Source organism: Dipodomys spectabilis, unplaced genomic scaffold (genome assembly GCF_019054845.1).
Source record: "Dipodomys spectabilis isolate Male_0828 unplaced genomic scaffold, ASM1905484v1 ptg000032l, whole genome shotgun sequence".
Taxonomy (NCBI): domain Eukaryota; kingdom Metazoa; phylum Chordata; class Mammalia; order Rodentia; family Heteromyidae; genus Dipodomys; species Dipodomys spectabilis.
The window spans coordinates 367501-389353 of NW_024870709.1; the positions used below are offsets into that span (position 1 = coordinate 367501).

Here is a 21853-nt window from a genome sequence, read left to right on the forward strand (position 1 = left end):
GGAGAGAGCTGCCGTAGGATAGGAGGATACAGGCAATGGTCTCAGCAGTGGAGGGAACCCCTCAGTAGAAGCCATAGGACCAGTATCTTCCACAGCACAGTGGGCGGCAGCAGCCACAGCCATAGCCACCATAACCATAGCCACCATAGCCGCCATAGCCACAGCCACAGCCATAGCGATAGCCACAGCCTAGGCCTCCACAGCCGTAGCCCAGGCCTCCATAGTAGCTGCCGTAGTAGCACATGGTGTCAGGAGTGGACTGTTGTGACAGGAGCAGAAGGTGGGATTCTTGAGTCTGGATGTGTCTGTGTGCCAGCTGCCTTTTATACTCCTGGGTAGTGGGAGGGAACCACAGGCATGTGAGCATCATGTGCTCCCTGAGAGCTTCCCCCAGCATCCTGAGCAACTCGATTTAGTGCATAAACAAGGCCCTCATGTCTGAGATAATTTTGCTTCTATATTAGAATTTATGATCTCTTTTTTACCCAAATTATTCCACAATTTTAAGATTTTCTGACTCTACATTTCCTTTGTTCAAGATATATATGTATATACCTATACATATATGACATCACTACACAGTATGATGTCAATCTTAAAAATATGTGTTCCTTTTCCATGTTGATTCTGTTTTGTTTCAATTTCTCCACAGGAAAAACATTTTTGTGTTGATCTTTGCCTATCTGTCCTTTCTCTATCTGTCTTTCTCACCCACACAACAGGGATACACACACACACACACACACACACACACACACACACACGCCCCCACAAACACAAATCTCTGTCTCCAATCCTTCTTTTTTGCTTACTCCTTTCTTTCCCTTTCTTCTTCACTCTTTCTCTTTTGCTTACTGCATACCTTACTACCAAATACATTTATTTGCTTCTCTTCTTTTTATTATGAAGAAACTTACTTCAGATTATCATTTACTTCTGTCTTGATCATAAACAATGAGCTAGTCATTTTTTATATTCTGATTGCTTGAAGGCAAGTTACTACAGTCTGTACATATATTTGAGCCATTCAGAAGCTGTTCTTATTTAGCACACACTATTGGAAACTTTAGAACATAAAGGAACATCTCATAGACCAGTACCCTAATTACTGCCACATTCAATCTTACAAAAGGAAATATGTTTTCTTTCCTTTGAATTTTAAGTCTTCAGTTGATAAACAGATAAGCATATGTAATATACTATTCATGTGAAATATTCATTACAATAATTAAGATAGATTTGCATTGCTTAAATAAAGTTTGAAGCTTGATTGTGTCAGGATTTTATCAATAGTGTTTATTTTCAATATATTGAAAACTTTGGAAAAAATGTCATGATTTCTTGAACATCCAGTGAAATGTCTTGTATTCAACTTTATGTAAAATTCATTAATGTAATGGTTATTTACAATGTCTTAGTGATTTGTTAGAAATAATGTAATAATTGCTAAAGTATGGAGGAAATTTCAAAGGAAAATATAGATTCCCAAGCAAAAATGTATAGGAGGTAGATATAATATTTCAGCATATTAAGGATCATGGCTGAGATTGTGATTAGAGATCATATCTGGAAAAATTGGAAATCAAATATGGAGTAATTAGCAGTCATCAGACAGGGATTTTTGCCAGTCCTGGTATTCACTGATAAGTTACGTAAAGGGAGAATCATGTAATGGACGAAGCAGAAATTATCTCTTTTCTGAGCCACCATGTTTTGTAACATAGCCTTTACTTTAAGTGACATTTGCAGACAAATACAGAGATAGCTATTTATAATGACAAGATAAAGGACTATTTTGTTGACTAAAGTGTCTTTGAAAATTTTGTTATATTACGGCCTGGTGATTGGATGTGCCTATAATCATAGCTGTGCCACATGGAAAGTAGGAGTATAGCCATCCAAGGCTTACCCGGGCAAAAGCATGAAATCGTTTGTCCCCCTCTTTTTTATTGCCAAGGTGATATATAGAGAGGTTTCAGATGTGTAAGTGAAGTAGTAAGTTCATTTCTTGTCAAACTTGTTACCCCTTCCCTCATTTTTCTCCTATTTTCCCTCTTGCTGTACCTCCCCCATAATGCTAAGCAAAATGAACTCCAAGACACAGACACAAGAGATTTTCTTTCTTGTTGTTGATTTTAATGTACTATGTGATTTTTTTGTTTCTTTTTTTAATTTTAATTTTTTTATTGAGAAAATACTGTACAGAGGGGTTACAATTACATGAGCAAGATAATGAGTACATTTCTTAGCAAGCATTGTAGCCTCCTCCTTTGTTTCCCCTTCCCATCCTCCCCCAGCCACTCCACCCAATCTTCCTGGCACCTCCCCCGCCACCAAAGTTGTAAAGTTTGTTTTTGACATAACGACTTGTACTTCTCATTGTTGCAATGGATGCACCTGTATCCCTATTTAAACGACTTGTTTTTCCCCTTCTCCTCCACATATTATACCGACATCCAATACAGTGAAAGCCCGTGTTATACTGTGGGGGAGGGACATAGAAAGCAACAAAGAAATTATCTTATAATGCGTTAGAAACTATCGCATGAAAGAAAAGAAAACATTTGAATACATATCTTAGGGTTCATTTCCCTAACATCACCTTATCTGACCTTTTCTGCTTGACTCAGACATATACTAGATATTGCAAATAAGGGAAACCATGGGACCTATGTTTCTTTGGGCTTGGCTTACTTCACTTAATATAGTTTTTTCCAAGCCTTTCCATTTTCTAACAAATGGGGCAATGTCATTCTTTCTGATGGAGGCATAGAATTCCACATTTTCTTGATCCATTCATCTACTGAGGGGCATCTGGGTTGGTTTCATATCTTAGCTATATTAAATAATGCTGCAATAAACATAGTCATGCTGGTAGCTTGAGTGTGGTCTTGTTTGTAAACATTAGGGTAAATGCCCAAAAGTGGGATTTCTGAGTCATAGGGGAGCTCTATGTGGAGTCTTTTGAGGAACCTCCATACTTCTTTCTAAGTGGTTGAACAAGTTTACACTCCCACCAACAATGCAGTAAGGTTTCCTTCTGTTCACACCCCCTCCAGCATGTGTTGTTATTAGAGTTCTTGATTTTTGCCATTCTAACTGGGGTGAGATGGTATCTTAATGTTTGCATTTCTTTTATGGCTAGGGAGGTTGAGCATTTCTTCATGTGTCTATTGGCCATCCTTCTTTCCTCTTCAGAGAAGTTTCTCTTTAAGTCTTTAGCCCACTTATTTATTGGGCAGTTGTTTCTTTGAGGATTTGTTGTTGGGGGATTTAATTTTTTGAGTTCCAAGTATATTTTAGATATGAGATCCTTGTCCGTTGTATGGCTAGTGAAGATCTTCTTCCAATCCGTGGGCTTTCTATTGACCTTGCTAGCTATGTCCTTTGCCATGCAGAAGCTCTACAACTTCATGCAATCCCATTTGTCCGACCTTTCTTTGCTTTGCTGTGTTTCTGGGTCTCTATTAAGAAAATTTTGGCCTGTGCCAACAAGACCTAGGGTTTCTCCTATTCCATCCTGTAATGTTTTCAGAGTGTCTGCGTTGACTCCGAGGCCTATGATCCATTTGGAGTTGCTTCTGGTGCAGGGTGATATAGAAGGATCTAGCTTTAGTTTTTTACAAGTTGTTAACCAATTTTGACAGCACCATTTACTGCAGAGGCTGTCTTTCTTCCATTCTAATTTTTTAGTTCCATTATCAAAGATTAGATGGCTATAGGTCTGTAGGTTCATTTCTGTGTTTTCAATTCTATTCCATTGGTCCTGAGATCTGTTCTTGTGCCAGTACCAAGCTGTTTTGATTACTATGGCTTTATAGTAGAGTTTGAAATTTGGTATTGATATGCCTCCAGCAGTGTTCTTTCTGTTGAGGATTGTTTTTGCTATTCAGGGTCTTTTATTGTTCCAATTGAATTTTTGGATTGCCTCTTCTATTTCCTTGAAGAATGAGGTTGGAATTTTGATAGGTATCACATTGAATTTGTAGATAGCCTTGGGAAGTATTGCCATTTTCATGATGTTGATCTTTCCAATCCAGGAGCATGGGAGTTTTTGCCACTTTCCAAGTTCTGTTTTGATTTCCTTTTTCAAGTTTTTAAAGTTTTCATCATAGAGGTCCTTCACTTCTTTGGTTAAGTTAATTCCTAGATATTTTATTTTTTGTGGGGCTATTACGAATGGAGTTGCTTTCCTATTTTCAGCCACACTTTTCTCTCATTGTTGGCATACAGAAAAGCCATTGATTTTTGCGTGTTAATTTTATATCCTGCTACTTTGCCAAACTTTTGAATTAGCTTGAGTAATTTGGGAGTGGAGTCTTTGGGGTTCTTTAAATACAAGATCATGTCATCTGCAAAGAGGGAGAGTTTTACTTCTTCTTTCCCTATTTGGATCTCCTTTATGTTTGCATCTTGTCTTATTGCTATAACTAGGCATTCTAATAGTACATTGAAGAGAAGTGGAGAGAGTGGCATCCTTGTCTTATTCCTGAATTAAGAGGAAATGGCTTTAGTTTTTCACCGTTAAGTATAATACTGGCAGTAGCTTTGTCATATACAGCCTTTATTGTATTGAAGAATGTTCCATGGATTCCTAATTTTTCCAAAACCTTCATCATAAAGGGGTGTTGGATCTTGTCAAATGCTTTTTCTGCATTTATTGTCATAACCACGTGGTTCTTATCCTTGCTCCTGTTGATGTGATGAATTATATTAATTGATTTGTAATATTGAACCAGCTTTGCATCCCTGAAATGAATCCTGTTTGATCGTGGTGTATGATTTTTTGGATGAATAGTTGAAGTCGATTGGCCAAAATTTTGTTGAGAAGTTTTGCATCAATGTTCATCAAAGAAATGGATTTATATTTCTCTTTCTTTGATGAGTTTCTGCCTGGTTTTGGGATGAGGGTGATGATGGCTTCATAGAATGTGTTTGGTAGTGAACTTTCTCTTTCAATTTTATTGAAGAATTGGAGGAGTATTGGTGTGAGCTCTGCTTTGAAGGCGTTGTAGAATTCTGCTGTAAAACCATCTGGTCCTGGACTCTTCTTAGATGAGAGGTCTCTTATTGCTGTTTCTATTTCAGTGCTTGATATGGGCCTGTTAAGATAGTTTAACTCATCTTGGTTTAGTTTTGGCATGTCAATATTTGCTAGGAAGAGGTCCATTTCTGCCAAGTTCTCAAAGTTATTAGCATAAAGTGTTGAAAAGTATTCCCTTATAATGTTCTGAATCTTGGTTGTTTCTGTTGTGATGTTTCCATTCTCATCTCTGAGTTTATTTATTTGGGTGTGTTCTCTTCTTTTTCTGATAAGATTTGCTAAGGGGTTGTTAATTTTTTGGAAGAACTAACTCTTTGTTTTGTTGATTCTGTCTATAGTTTTTTTGGATTCTAATTCATTTAATTCTGATTTAATTATTTCTTTCCATCTACTGGATTGGGGTTTATCTTGCTGCTCTTCTGCAAGGAGGTTCAGATGTCTCATTAAATTGTTGGTTTCAGATCTTTTCAGATCTCTCCAATTTGTTGATGTAGGAACTCAGAGGTATAAACTTGCCCCTGAGTACTGCCTTTGCTGTGTCCCAGAGGAGCTAGTGATTTGTGTGATCATTTTTGTTGAATATCATGAACATTTGAATTTTCCTTTCTAATCTCTTCCATGATCCACTCATGATTCAGCAGTGTGTTGTTCAGCCTCCATGTGTTACCAGACTTTCTTTGGTGGCTTTTGGTGTTGAGTTCTAGTTTTATTCCCTTGTGGTCTGAGAGAATGCAAGATATAACTTGAATGTTTCTGAACTTGGACAAGTTTGCTTTGTGGCCTAAAATGTTGTCTATTTTAGAAAATGTTCCATGTGCTGCTGAGAAAAACGTGTATTCTGATGTTGTTGGGTGAAATATTCGGTAGATGTCTGTTAAATCTAGTTGATCTATTCAGTTGTTTAGATCTGTGGTTTCTCTGTTGAGTTTTTGACGAGTTGATCTACCTAGTGAGGAGAGTTGGGTGTTAAAATCCCCAACAATTAATGTCTTTGGATATATGTAGGATTTGAGGGAAACTAGTGTTTCTTGGATAAATTTGGGTGCTCCGTTGTTTGACGGATAGATATTTAGAATTGTAATATCCTACTGAAGGAGAGATCCCTTAATTAGTATGTATCGACCTTCTTTATCTCTTCTCACGAAATTTAATTTGAAGTCTATTTTATCTGATATTAGGATTGCAGCTCCTGCCTGTTTATGGGGGCCATTTGCTTGGTAGATTTTGTTCCAGCTTTTAACATTGAAAATGTGTTTGTTTTTACATGCAGCATGTGACTCCTGAAGGCAGCAGATAGAAGGATCTTGCTTTTTAATCCAACTAGACAGTCTATGTCGCTTAATTGGAGAATTAAGTCCGTTAATGTTGAGAGATAGGACTGAGAGGTACTTGGGAGTTCCTGGCATTTAATCCGCCTTCTTGGGGGCTGCAGCTACTGGGTTCCTCCTATGGTTCTTGGATTCTCAGTTTGGGTGCGGTTTCTTGGCCTTTATTGTGGTCTTGCTGGTTTTCTATGTGTAGGACATCTTTAAGAATCTTTTGTAGGGCTATTTTGGTGGAGATACATTGTTTCAATTTTTCTTTGCTATGGAAGGTTTTTATTTGGCCTTCAGTTATGAAGGAGAGTTTAGCTGGGTACAGTATTCTTGGTTGATAGTTGTTTGTCTTTAGGGCATGGCATACATCATTCCAGGCTCTTCTTGCTTTGATTGTCTCTGCTGAGAAATCTCAGGCGATTCTAATTGGTTTCCCTATATAGGTGATTAATCTTTTCTCCTTGACAGCTTTAAGGATCTTTTCCTTGGTCTGAATTGATCCTGTGTGGATTATAATGTGATGGTGGGATGTCCTATTCTGGTCTGATCTATTTGGAGTTCTAAAAGCTTCTTGTATCTGAATAGGCCTATCTTTTTGCATGTTAGGGAAGTTCTCTGTTAGGATCCTGGTAAACAAATTTCCTAGGCCATTCACTTCTGTTTCTAGGTGCTCCTCTACTCCCATTTTCCTCAGATTAGGCCTTCTGGTGGTGTCTTCCAAGTGTTGGATAGATCTATCATATTTCTTGGACTTGTCTTGGATGGTTATATGTTCTTTCTCTATAATATCTAGGCTGTCCTCAATCCCTGAGATTCGATCTTCTGCATGGTCTAACCTACTGTCAAGACTTTCTACTTTGTTTTTTATTTCTTTTCCTTCTAATTGGTCAGCTTTGATGGCCTCAAATTCTTTGTTGAAACATTGTTTTATATCTTGTATGAACTTCTTCACTTCCTTAATTTGGTGTTCTGTGTTTACTCTCAAATCACTTAGTTGATTGGTTATGGTTTCCTTGGACTCCCATTTCTTCTGTTGGGTTCCATTCAGCATTCCCTTTGTGTTCTCCCTGACTCCCTTCAGCTCTTTGTTAATGGATTCCATGAATGACTTTAGTGATCTTTGTGTATTCTCATCCTGCTCTCTCAATTCCTGTATTACTCTTTTCTTAGCTTTCTCATGTTCACGCCATTCCTGTAGTTCTCTTTGAGTGTTCTTAGCCTGCTCACACCATTCCTGCCTTTCTCTTTGAGTGTTCTCAAACTGCTCACACAATTCCTGTATCAGTTTTTGAGTAGCTTCCTCATGCTCATGATATTCCTGTATTAACCTTTGTTTAGCCTCCTCTCTCTCCCTATCACACTCATACAGAGTCCTTTGTAGGTTTTCAAACTTTTCCTGTGTTGACCTTTGGTTTGCCTCCTCTCTCTTCCTATCACGCTCATACAGAGTCCTTTGTATGTTTTCAAACTTTTCATTTACCATGTTTGCCAGCAGTGTTTGTATAGCTATTTGTGAACTCTCCTCTGGATTATTCATTATCTGTTCTGTCCCCTGATTATCATGAGTGGGAGTTGAGATACCCGGACTTGCCATTTTTCTTGTGTTTTTCTGGCTTACTCTGCCCATTTGGGATAAAAGTAACACCAGTTTTGTGCTAGAACACTATCTTAAGGCAAGCATCAACCAAAGTCTGTATTTGCACAGTCAATAGTCTGCAAATACAATCTAATTTAACAGATATATCTATTCAACATCAACAGCTATATATTAATGGGCTATGAACCGCAAAGAAGAATTTGGCAAACCAGAAATTATTAGGTTTAGGGAGAGATGTGGGTAAAAATAGGAATAGAGAGATGTGGGAGGTCACAGAGAGAGTTAACTAAGCCCTAATCTCAAAGCAAGAAATAGGTTGGATAGGATGAAAGTAGATAGAGAGAAAAAAAGAAGAAAGGGAAAGGGAAAAACAAGAGACAAGAAAAAATAGAAAATTAAAAATTGCAATGCTTAAAAATTATGCAGAATTGAAAACAAAATATTCAGAGAAGAACGTGGATATAATTAGAGAAGGGGACAGATATAAAGGAAATGTGAAATACTTAAAAATAAAAATACTTAAAATATTATATAGGTATAAAGAGGTAGTACTGCTATTAAGGAATTTAAGTCTAAGAGGTTTTGAATTGAGTAATAAATTTGTGGATTAAGTGTGTACACAGTGGGGATAAGGTCTAATAATCGACTACGGGTATATCTGAGGATGTGTAGAACAGCAATTAAGTCACATAAAGAAGAATGAAAGAGAAGAAAAGGTGAAAAGAATGAGAAGGAAAGAAAAAAGATCAGAAGTTCAGTAGAACTAAACAAAAAAAATAAAATAAATTTTTAAAAAGAGAAAAAAAAGAAAAAAAAAGAAAGAAAAATGCACACACACATATACCCCTAAAATAAAAATTATAAGAGGAAGAAAAAAGTTAACTAGAAAACAATTTTTTTTCAAAAAAGGTAAAAATTAAAAAAAAGTTTTAGAAAAAAATTTTTTTATAAAAGGTATAAAAAAAAAGAAAAAAAATTCTTTGATTTTTTTGGGAGGGATGGGAAGATCCTATATCTCCCTTGTGTCCATAACCAGCCTCTTGTTGGAGTCTCTGGTCTGCTTGTGGTGTTTGATTTTCCTGTGGCTTGGTTGGTTTCTTAAGTCAGTTTATTTGAACAGGCAGAAAAATGCTCTGCTTTACCCAGGATTTTGTGATCCTCCTCCCAGGCTAGTTCAATGGGAGGGAGATCTGCTTTGAGTATCACAAAAGAGGGAGATGGCTGTTTCCTCAAGTTTGGAGATGCTGTGATGAGGCTAGGTTCTGGGTAGAGTTGAGGCCTTTCAGCAAACAGTAGCTTTTCCCTGTGTGGCTGGATGGTGAGAGACTCACAGAGCCCAGCCTGGAGCCACTCTCAGGGTTTCTGTTTACTGAATTTCAATTGATTGTGATGCTGCTAAAGGGACGGGCAACCTCTGGCTCTGATTACCAAGTGAAGAAAGCCACTCCTGGGGCTGGCATCCCGAGCTGGGTGATTTTTCCTTGGGTGGAGCTGAGTCTGGCAGGTCAGTTTAGGTTCTTGTGACCTGCTAAATGACTCTAGTTTTCTTCCAAGGCCTGAGTTGGAGCTCAGCCAAGCTTTGTCAGTGTCCAAGATGGCAGTAGTGGGGGGGGGGAGGGGTGGCCTTCCCTCCTCTGCTCCCTGAGAAGGAATGAGGAGGTCAGGCTTGTACTCACGCCGAGTCTTGGTTCCTGGGTCGTCTCTGGTCTGCGAACTGCAGGATGAAGATGTCTGCTCTTTGTCGGTTCTTGCTGGTGTTGAGTAGAATCCGCTTGCCCACCCCATCTGGCTCCTTCATCCTGGACTCTCTGTTTTGCAGGTATGGCAGCTATGGCCGCCGCCACCACTGCCAGAGCAGCTGTGGCTGCTCGCAAGTGCTCAGATCTGTCTCCTTGCCTGGATTTTCCCTCTCTGGCCTAACTCTCTGTACTGTGATGGCACACTTGGTGTGATTCTCTGGCTTAGGACTGTTCACTGGAACACTAAAACTGCTTTCTATGCGAAAGCTTGTTTAGCCTCCAGCTTCTCCTCTGCCATCTTCCTCTCTACTCTGATTTTTTGTTTCTTTTGTAGGATTTCCCCCATGGTATATCCCCTGTATTTGGTTTTAGTACCCTGGTATTGTACATACGCTTATTTGAATTAAGGAAGAGAAGGGGCTCAACAGAATGGTGAGACAAATAGAGACATACACAAGATAGTATGTTGGAAACAAAATCCTATTGAAACAACACCACAAAAGAAAAACACCAAAACAACAAACAAATAAAACAGAAGGGTAAGAATCAAGTGATAGAACATTTGATTAGTGAGTTCAAGGCTCTGAGTTCCGTTCTCAGCATTGGCAAAAATATTCAGATGTATTATCATGGTAGTCTAATCAGTTGAGGCTTCTGAATAATATGGATAGTAGCAAGACATCAAATTAACAAACTGATTTTCAGATTACTGATTTTTGGGGTACAGAGAAGCTGAGGAAACCTTCCAAGACAGTATTGCATCTGTATCTCACTATCACTGTTCCTGTGTTTATATGGATATATACTCACAAACCCCAAACACACACATACTTAGTTATTTATATATACAGAACAGGATATAAAGAAAAAATAATAAAGGGAAATTATTGAGTGGATTGAATGGAGGCATAATATAGTGAGGGAACATTTTATCTCATATAAGCATCATTTTATTCTATGAAATAAATAGTCAACCTTCTATTTCTGTGGATTTCTCATATTCTTTTTACTGAACTCAAACTATTTCGAAGATTATCTGTATATTAAAGAAGGAATGAGATTCTATCATGTCACAGTTCTTTAAATAAAATAGTATTATGGCTATTTTCATGGGACTTACATTACTGTTAGCATCCTAAAGAATTTAGAGTTGATTTAAAAGAGGAGAATATATGTAGGTGATGTGTATTAGACTTTTTAATTTGTCAAATTTATGAAGAAAAACTATAATAATTTTGTCCATGTATTTCCATTTATGTATTTGTGTCTGTTGATAAAGTCACAATATTGAAGTTTAGAAGCTTGGATATAGAATTAGGAGAATCAAACAGAATAGTTAAAATTGCTTAAAACCTAAATACATTCAGGCTTAGCAAGACTGAGGAAGAATTAGAAACATTATTGGGACCAGAACGAGAATTATAATTGCTTTGGGGAAACCTTCCATTTTATGTATTCATGAAGAGCATTCAGGTATCCTACATCCAGACATTTTAGACCTGTTTCTATACTCAACAGACATGGACACATTTATTCTCCTGATGTGATTTAGTATTAAAAACTAAAAACTTGTAACTGGTTATTACTTGAAATGAATTGCATCTAGATCTGCACGAGGCAGTTCAAAAATAAGAAAAAGACCTCCTACCCTCCTGATTTTCCTATCAGAAATATTAAATAGAAGAAAATAAACAAGAATGCACAATCTTATTTTTTTATTATTATTTTTATTTTTTTATTGTGAAAATACTGTACAGAGGAGTTACAATTACACGGGCAAGATAATGAGTACATTTCTTATCAAGCATTGTAGCCTCCTCCTTTGTTTCCCCTTCCCATTCCTTCCCATCCTCCCCCCACCCCCCCAATGCTCCCCGCCCCCCCCAACCAAAGTTGTAAAGTTCGTTTTCGACGCAACGACTTGTACATCTCATTCTTGTAATGGGTCCACCTGTATCCCTATTTAAATGATTTGTTTTCCCCCTTCCTCCCCACAAATTATAACAACATCAAATACAGTGAAAGCAGGGGTTATACTGTGGAGGAGGGACATACAAAGCAACAAAGAAATCATCTTATAAATGTGTTAGAAACAGTGGCATGAAAGAAAAAAAAAACATTTGAATACATAGCTTAGGGTTCATTTCCCTAACATCACCTTATCTGACCTTTTCTGCTTGAGTAAGACATATACTAGATATTGCAAATCAGGGAAACCATGGGACCTATGTGTCTTTGGGCCTGGCTTACTTCACTTAATATACTTTTTTTCCAAGTCTTTCCATTTCCTAACAAATGGGGCAATGTCCCCCAGGGATTGGGAGAAGATCTTCACTAACCATACAATGGACAAGGGTCTCATATCTAAAATATACCTTGAACTCAAAAAATTAAATCCCCCAACAACAAATATTCAAAGAAACAGCTGCCCAATAAACAAGTGGGCTAAAGACTTAAAGAGAAACTTCTCTGAAGAGGAAAGAAAGATGGCCAATAGACACATGAAGAAATGCTCAACCTCCCTAGCCATAAAAGAAATGCAAATCAAAACAACATTGAGATACCACCTCACCCCAGTTAGAATGGCTAAAATCAAGAACTCTAATAACAACAGATGCTGGAGGGGATGTGGACAGAAAGGAACCTTACTGCATTGTTGATGGGTGTATAAACTTGTTCAACCACTTTGGAAAGAAGTATGGAAGTTCCTCAAAAGGCTCCACATAGAGCTCCCCTATGACCCAGCAATCCCACTTTTGGGCATTTACTCAAATGCTTACAAACAAGACCACACTAAAGCTACCAGCACGACTATGTTTACTGCAGCATTATTTAATATAGCTAAGCTATGGAACCAACCCAGATGCCCCTCAGTAGATGAATGGGCCAAGAAAATGTGGTATATATACACAATAGAATTCTATGCCTCCACAATCTTATTTTAATTTTAACTTCTATTTAAAACTGATTTAGAAGACAGACTATTGATAAAGTTTAATCTTGGTGATATGGAAGGGTTTTCAGGGTGTATCATTCTTTCTGTTTTATCTGGGGTGGGTTAAATTTTGTAGCAATTATTGGCACAGAATTCTGTTTATTTTCTATATTTCAAAACAATAGGAGATAAAGTAGGTATTTTTGTTATTTATACAAGTTGCTCATCAAGTAGTACATTTAATTCAATAAGGAGCTTTTTTTCATCTTCTTTCTTAGTTAATAATCTTAATGATTTGGTAAAATAATTAATAATTCTCTACTGTATTATGACACCTTCTTATTCTCAGTCCTTCTATCCCATCCCTCAAAAATCAGCAGCAAACATTATGAACTCATAGGAAGCAACATCTGAGGCAAAATATGGTTTATTAAAAAATATAGCTTTTCACAACATAATGGGTTAAACAAAAGAATAGTTTAAGTGAACACTATGTATTTATATTTGGGATTTCTGAAGACATTCCCTAACTTCTCATGTGATGATGGAACTTGGAGAGAATTGAAGTAGGACAGGAGGACACAGACAGTCGGCTCAGCAGTGGAGGGAACTCCTCAGTAGAAGCCATAGGACCAGTATCTTCCACAGCACAGTGGGCGGCAGCAGCCATAGCCATAGCCACCATAGCCATAGCCACCATAGCCACCATAGCCACAGCCACAGCCACAGCGATAGCCACAGCCTAGGCCTCCATAGCCATAGCCCAGGCCTCCATAGTAGCTGCCGTAGTAGCACATGGTGTCAGGAGTGGACTGTTGTGACAGGAGCAGAAGGTGGGATTCTTGAGTCTGGATGTGTCTGTGTGCCAGCTGCCTTTTATACCCCTGGGTGGTGGGTGGGAACCACAGGCATGTGAGCATCATGTGCTCCCTGAGAGCTTCCCCCAGCATCCTGAGCACCTCAATTTAGTACATAAACAAGGCCCTCATAACAGAGACGATTTTGTTCCCATATCAGAATCCCATGATCTGTTTTGTGAGCCAAATGCTTCCATTTCTAAGGCTTTAACACATCCTATCTTTAATTTATCCAATAGATGTGACTTCAGTATATAATTTGATAAACATTTTTGAAATTTGTTCTCCCATTTCTACTCTCATTCTGTTTTGTTTCCTATTCCTCCAAAATATTTTTGCTTTCCATTTTTCCCCTTCTTTCACTCTTTCTCTTCCTTTCCTTCCCCCCTTTTCATTGTTTGGATACAGTTTGATCTGGTCAAACTGGTTTACTGAATTTTGCTCTAGGAGAATGTGCTTGCTATTTTTATAGTGTGATTAGTTGATAACATGTTACTACTTTCTGTACATATATGTAAGACTTTTTCAGGATCTATTGTTTAGAGAATATTATTTGAAACTTCCCACAAAGTAAATGACCATCTTATTGACCACAACTTTTACTGCAAATATATGAGGTAAACATAAACAAGAGAAAAGCTTTATTTGGGGTTAGTACTTCAGTCTAAGTTGTGCTGGACCTGTTGCTTTGGGTACTAGGTGAGGCAGGTTTCCTTGTGGTAAGACTATGTGGCAATTATTGTTTATATCAGAATGACTAGGAAACTGAGAGGGGTCCTGTACAAAATATAGCCTACATCCTGTGTGTCAGTGACCTATTTACTACAAGGAGGCCTTATCTCTGAAAGTTTCCCTCCAATTCCAATACTGTAATGCCATCAAATTATCAATCTAAGGATTAATCCATTGATTATGTCAGAGCCTTGAAATCCTATTACCTCTCAAAATTGGACCTACCAGCTAGGGGTCAGTCCTGCAACAAATACAGAAGCTGTAACAACATGGAGAAAAAGGCATCATTTTATATTGAGCATCATTAGATTAAGTGTCACCAAGAGTTCTGGCAATCAAGTTAGTGGAAATACATTATGTTATCATTGCTAATTGTTTTTTTAAAAAAGCATTTTAAACAGGGCATTCCTTGTTTTCAAGAACAACCAGATAGGGCTGGGAAGGTGGCTCAGTGGTAGTGCTTGCCTTGAATGCATGATGCCCTGAGTTTGATTGCTCAGCACCACATAAGCAGAAAAGGCTGGGTGTCACTGTGGCTCAGTGGTAGAGTACTAGCCTTGAGCTGAAGAGCTGAGAGACAGCACCAGCCCCAGAGTTCAAGCCCCATGACCAACACCAAAACAAAGCAAACAACAACAACAAAAAAACACCAGAGAGATTTTATTTCAGACTAATAAAAATGTGAGCATTAATTTGCATTTGATTTTGTAACTTTCATATTCTAAATATTATGTGCCCATTAAGACATAACTAAACGCATCAAATAGGACTTAGAAGTAGTATAGGAAAAAGTATTAAAGTAAGACAAATAGCAGCTTATTCAACCACTGAAAATTTTGTGAGGAAAAAAAAATGAAGGAATACATCCCCCACAGCTGAGACTTCCTTTTGAGCCTCTGAGTGAGGAAACCTCAGGAAACACAGGTAGTCTTCAGGAGACTAACTCCAACTTGCTGTGAAGGCTCACACATTCTGAAAGGAATACATCACCCCTTCGTTGTTCAATAAAAGGACTTCCTGTTCTTTTCAAATCAATCATATTGAATTTTGACTGTCAGTCTTTTATTGGGACACTTTGTCTTGAAATGCTTCTAAGAGAAGAGCCTAAGAAATGTAATTTTCAGTTCCTACCATAAATAAAAGTAAACAGAAAGTAGACAATAATATGGAGTTGCTTCCCCAAATCAAATATCAGAAGTTTCTCTTGGTTTTACAGGTAATAGAATCTTTGGGGTATTTTTTCCCCATAGAAACATCTCTTGTTCCATTATGTAGCTCCTGTTAGAACCCTGAATTTGGATAAGGGTATTTCTCATTATCACGTGAGAATTTCAAAAGGCATAGGTGGGTTTATCTCATTAGAAACTAAAGTTCTACCTCTAGAGACCCAAGGAATACACTGTAATGGAAAACAAGATCAAGGTAAAATCCATCTATTCAGAGTGAAGAAACAAATGAAAATGTACATAAAGATATCTCTTGGGTGAATGAATGAGCTTATTATGTCCCATAAATAACTGTTGGAGATAGTGGCTAGGAGAGGCCTTTGCCTTGTAAAATGCTCTGTTGCTCCGGAACTGTGGTGTTTTTGCTGTGACTGTGGCCCCAGGTGCTCCTCTTCTTCAGACAGATACTGCTTCTACGAATTTTGCTCCAGCATCTGTAGAACCATTCAGACTAAATTATTCCAAGTTTACTTTATTTTTTTACTAAACGTCTCTTCTTATTTATTTCCAAAAGTACAAACTTCACCCAAGTATACCTGAAAAACAAAACTAAACAAATTCACAGAAATGTCAGGTCTAGTGTGTTTCAACTTAATGCAATATTGTGATTAAATGTCTCATAAAATGTAGCCAGACTCTGTTAACATGGGAGACAGATTTGAGGATGGAGGCTCTGAGCCAGCTTCAGAAGGAAAATCTGTAAGATGCTTATCTCCAATTAGCCAGCAGTGGAGCTGTGGCTCAAGTGGTGGAGCACTAGCCTGGAGCAAAAAAGCTCAGGGACAGAGTCCAGGCCCTGAGTTCAAGTTCTAGGACTGGCACATAAAACATACACTAAGTTCACTCATTGATACCGCATTAAAATTCTATTTGTTCATTGTTATAATTGTGATATTAGAAAAAGGAAGAAAAAAGGAGAGAGGAAGTATGAAGTTGTACCCATTTTCTCTTCCAAGGAATAGTGTCGCCAAAACATCAATGAATTCCTGCTCTATACAACAGTGACTGTGTCTTTGGGCTGTCCCTGTTACCTCCATCTGCAGATTTTGCCTTCTTTACCTTGGGTCATCAACAAATCAAATGTTTTGGAGCTCCTCCTTGTGTAGCTGCAACTTGATAACCAAGGCAATGTTTTAGTCCACTATTTTTAATTTTAGCATACATTTTTAATAGATCTCAATACTTACTATTTGGTATCAGATGTATCATGTTAATAGAATCATTGTCTTGGTATTTTTATCTCAAGTAGCATGAATAGAATATAGTAACTTGGACTTTATTTTCAGATTCTGATGGTTTTCTATTTTTCATCCGTCTTGGACATGAAAAACTACCTTGTAAATAATTTATGTATATGTAAATATGTATATGTAAGTAATTTGAAGGTTTGTTTTTCTCACTCCAACATTGAAAATATCCCAATAAAGAACTCAATAGCAATGCCCTGGGGACATTTTGATATTCTCAAATGGCTTTGCAATACAGCTGTGTCTTATAGCGCATAATGCTGGCAATGATAGATTGTATTTGGAAGTATAGTCACACTAATGATAATATAATCCCATTGTCTCTCAGTATCTCCCAAATAATGAAATAATGTTTGTTTAAATGATGGGATATAGAAAACTATTATGTAACTTCAATAACTCTCATTAATTCAATTGAAAGGAGGAAAGAAATTAGAGCATTCTTCTTGTACAAATGGTCTTATTACATGTTACTGAAGGAAATCTGCATGTAAGACAGATATAGACTTGGGGTGCATACTCCTTTCTATTGCCAAACCTCTCTTAATATAAAAACATGGTATAAATAAGGATTGCTTTGCTTGGCAAATGTAAGAACTAAGTAAGATTGAGCTGGACTAAAATAGCTTTAAATATTGATTCATTGTACTCATAAACGAAAATGCTGAACTATCTGACCCATTTGTACAACTACTGAAAGATAAAAATAATTAAAGATAAAATAGCTATAAGTAAATTATAATCGATTGTTTAGACCATTGAAAAATGAATTAGTTATGTTACATACAAAAATCAACAGTTTGAGAGAATCTACATATGCTTTCCTGTATTCTTTAAATCATCCAGAAATAATGTATGATGCCCAAAGCACTATAAATTCTGTGTAAATAGAGTTGATACTGAGCTATTTGGGGATACGCACATGATGAAATCTCTATATTTGTTTAATAAAAATGAAAACATTTTCTTCACAAAGTGTTCACGTGAGTTCGGATGAACCATGGATTAGGAATCTCAAATACATAGAAGGCTGGGTATGTTTATTTTATATGAGAAAATGAAATTCATATTTAATAAGCTGTTACCACTCTAAATGGTGCTTCAATATATTTAGTTTAATTTCTTTCTATCATTTTTCCTTTTATTCTGAGAGAGACACAGACAGTGAACAGAAAGATAAAAGGGACACACAGAGAGAAGTGTACAACAAAACTCTTCTTTGGGGAGGGATAAAAACAAAACAGAGCTAATGCAGAAATGAGATTCCTATTTTCATGACATATATCATATTGAGTGGTGAGGTCACATGTATTGAATCAATTAAATATAGAACTAAACAGAGTCTTAAAAATGGAAGAAGAATTTGGCCCATAAGCCTGTCATGGAATTCTGACATAAGAACAAAATTATGCCAGCTATGAGGGCCTTGTTTATGGACTAAATTGAGGTGCTCAGGATGCTGGGGGAAGCTCTCAGGGAGCACATGATGCTCACATGCCTGCGGTTCCCACCCACCACCCAGGGGTATAAAAGGCAGCTGGCACACAGACACATCCAGACTCAAGAATCCCACCTTCTGCTCCTGTCACAACAGTCCACTCCTGACACCATGTGCTACTACGGCAGCTACTATGGAGGCCTGGGCTATGGCTATGGAGGCCTAGGCTGTGGCTATCGCTATGGCTGTGGCTGTGGCTATGGTGGCTATGGTGGCTATGGTTATGGTGGCTATGGCTGTGGCTGCTGCCGCCCACTGTGCTGTGGAAGATACTGGTCCTATGGCTTCTACTGAGGAGTTCCCTCCACTGCTGAGTCGACTGCCTGTGTCCTCCTGTCCTATGGCAGCTCTCTCCAAGTTTCTTCATATGAGAAATTTATGCATGTCTTCAGAAATCTAAACTGTACATCCAGCTTTAAATTAAATACATAGTGCTCATTTAACCCATTACTTTTTTTATTGGATTGTGTCATAGTTTGAAAAATTACGTTTACAGTTGGTACTCTGGGGTAACATGGGTTCAACTTTCAATCTCAATTTTTGTGAAAAGGTAGATATTAAAATAAACCATATTTTGCTACAAAAATTGTTTCCTATGAGTTCGTAGTGTTTGCTGTTGGTTTTGGGGAGAGGGTATTGAAGGACTGAGAATGAGAGGGGTTAATTTCTAATCTAATACAAAAATATTAATTATTTCTAGCAAATCACTAAACTATGATTATTAACTAAGAGAGAAGATGAACAGAGAGCTACTTACTGAATTAAATGTAGAACTTGATAAGTAACTTATGAAATAACAGAAATGCCTACTTTATCTCTTGTCATTTTGAATTATAGAGACTAAGCAGCATTGTGTGGCAATAATTTGTACAAAATATAACCCATCTCAGATAAAACAGAAAGGATGATACACCCTAAAAACCCTTCCAAGTCACCAAAATAAGAGGTTACCAATATTCAGTCTTCTAAATTCTTTTTCTTATAGGTAGAAGTTAAAATTAAAATAATATTGTGCACTCCTCTTTATTTTGCTCTATTTAATATTTCTGAGATTCCAACTCATGAGGATAGATCTTTTCTTATTCCTGTAAGAAATAAGAATGCAATTTATTTTCAAGTAATAAGCAAGTACAAATTTTTACTTTTTAATATTAAATCATATCAAGAAAACAAATGTGTCCACTTCAATTGAGTATAGAAACAGACTTAAAATTTCTGGATGTAGGTCCCTGCATGTTCTATGTAAATAGATAGAAACAAAGGTTTTCTCAAAGCAATTATTTCAGTTCACATTCTATTTCCAATAATGCTGCTAATTTTTCCTATTCTTCCTCAGCTTTGCTAAGGCTCCCAATATTTAGGTTTTAAACAATTTTACTTATATTAGCCTATTTCTCTAATTGTACATTCAAACTTATAAACTCAGATTTTGTTACTTTACTAGTACTCACACAAAGAGAAATGAAATCCACAAAATTCTGATGTTTTTCTCATATATTTGTCAAAACAACAGATAGTCTAATTGGCATAAGCTATGTATGTTTCCCTGTATTTTAAAATCAACTCTAAATATCTTACCATGCTAAAAACAATGTAATTTCCCCATAACTAGCTGTGAGAACAGGTTATTAGAGAATATTAACAAAATGAAATATCCCCCCCTTCCTTAATATAAACGCCATTTATTCTCAAATAGTTTCTAAGTTCATTCAAAAGAATGGAGATCCAGAGATAGAGAGTTGACTATACTCATTTCACAGGAGCAAATGAAGTCTATGTTGAATAAACCTTACCACTCTAAATTATGCTACACTATAGTGAGTTTAATTCCTTTTTATTACTTCTGCTGTTGATCTTGCTCTTCTCTGTGTCTATGTTTTTGGGGATTGTGTGAGCACATACATGTGAAAAAAAGGAGCACTGATGGCAGATGCAGAGAAAACAGACAACAGAGATAATACTGAAAAACAATACTGGCTTAGTATTTCCCCAAAGTTTCTGTGTACCCCCAAATTCAAGGATTTGGAAATCAGTTTGTTACTCATATCATGCAATCTTTCATGTGATGCAGAAACCACAATTGATCAGCCAATCAATTGATGGTAATTTATCCACTTGTTTTTTGCAATGCAGGGAACGCAGAGCCCTGTACTCCCTAGCCCAGTGTTCTATCACCGGATTCACGCAGCCAGGCCCTCCCACTTCTTCTTTTCTCTTTTGTTGATATAAATAGGATTTCATTCTTCTGCCCAGCATGGATTTCCATATTCCTCTACATCAGGCATATCTATGGGTATAGACATGTACTACCTCACCAGGCCTTAAGAAAAGAAACTTTTCGTGGTTTTGCCAAAACATTTCCTTATCTTGTCACTATATATATCTCTGTGTTTGCCTACTAATCACACAATAACTGCAGGCTATGTAATAAAGCTTGGTGTCTCAGAAGAAAGATAAGTTTTGACACATATATCACAGGATTCTTTCTTCACTTTACCTGTCAGAATATACCACAATGGGTAAAAACCTTGTCTGATGACTACTGATTGCTCAGTATTTGGTGCAAAACGTTTCCAAATATCTGCTGGCCATCTCAAGGCCATAATCTTCAATGTGCTGAGACACTGCATCCTTTTCATGTAAGAATTTATACTTGCAAGTGCACATATTTCCTTTAAATTTCCCCCAAGTGATAGCAATTATTTCAGTTTTTTCAACAAATCTCTATGACCATTAAACTGAGGATGTTTCACTTGATGTTCAAGAAGTCACAACATTTTACCCAAAATTATTTACCCCAGACAATATTTAAAAAATCAACACTATTTATGAAATCCTGACTGACAAGCTCAGGATGCAAACTTTATTTTAATTATTGGAACAAACACTTAATATGAATGATATACTATATATGCTTATATGTCTACTCACTAAAGATCTAAAATAAAAAAATAACCAAACATTATATCTCTTTCTGCAGCTTGAATATTGTAGTATTTAGTGTTCTAGTTTATAAGATGACCATGTATTTTCAGGGAAGTTTCAATAATGTGCACTAAACAATGGCTTTGGAATAAGTGTCAAATAGTGTACAGTCTCTAGTGAGTTTCTACTAAGTAATCAAAACCTAAAAAATAACAAGCTCATTTTTCAGGACAAAAATTAGTTATGCAGTCTGTCAACATGAAACTTTTATAAAAAGAATAGCGGGAGAGGGATATGGGATCTGGGTCTTGGCAGCAAAGTGTGTAGAACTAAATAAGGAGAAAAAGTGAAGAAGAAATGAAAAGAGGAAGGAGTGATGGAGGAATAACGGCAGAGAGAAGTGTGTGTGTGTGTGTGTGTGTGTGTGTGTGTGTGTGTGTGTGTGTGTGGTAGAGATAAAGAGGGGAGTCTGTGAAAGAGAGACAGAGTGTACAGATTTAAGCAAAAAATTTTTCTTATGGAGAAATGGAAAAAATCAGACTAAAAATAGAAATGAGATACCTATTTTCTGATTTATATAGTACTATGTATGGAGGTCTCGTGCTAAATAAACTAAATATGCAGTAAGAGAAAGCTTGAACATGATAAAAGAATTTGGCTCATAAACTGATCATGGAATTCTGATGTAAGCACAAAATTATCTCAGTTATGAGGGTCTTGATTATCCCTGAGGTGCT

The 21853-nt window shown here is 37.0% G+C and overlaps 3 protein-coding genes across 3 annotated transcripts; 1 reads left to right on the plus strand and 2 right to left on the minus strand.

Moving 5' to 3' along the window:
* Positions 1 to 61: 61 nt before the first annotated feature.
* Positions 62 to 244, minus strand: LOC122105456 (keratin-associated protein 20-2-like). The gene has a single exon (XM_042676695.1). The coding sequence runs from the start codon at positions 242 to 244 to the stop codon at positions 62 to 64; it is 183 nt and encodes a 60-aa protein (XP_042532629.1).
* Positions 245 to 13245: 13001 nt separating this feature from the next.
* Positions 13246 to 13428, minus strand: LOC122105453 (keratin-associated protein 20-2-like). The gene has a single exon (XM_042676691.1). It carries the CDS (start codon positions 13426 to 13428, stop codon positions 13246 to 13248), a length of 183 nt encoding a protein of 60 aa, XP_042532625.1.
* A 4874-nt stretch (positions 13429 to 18302) lies between these two features.
* LOC122105454 (keratin-associated protein 20-2-like) lies at positions 18303 to 18485 on the plus strand. Its single transcript, XM_042676692.1, has one exon. The coding sequence runs from the start codon at positions 18303 to 18305 to the stop codon at positions 18483 to 18485; it is 183 nt and encodes a 60-aa protein (XP_042532626.1).
* The last annotated feature ends 3368 nt before the right edge of the window (positions 18486 to 21853 follow it).

Coding starts and splice junctions, on each gene's coding strand:
- LOC122105454 (XM_042676692.1), top strand. CDS start 18,303: ATGTGCTACTACGGCAGCTACTATGGAGGCCTGGGCTATGGCTATGGA.
- LOC122105456 (XM_042676695.1), bottom strand. CDS start 244: ATGTGCTACTACGGCAGCTACTATGGAGGCCTGGGCTACGGCTGTGGA.
- LOC122105453 (XM_042676691.1), bottom strand. CDS start 13,428: ATGTGCTACTACGGCAGCTACTATGGAGGCCTGGGCTATGGCTATGGA.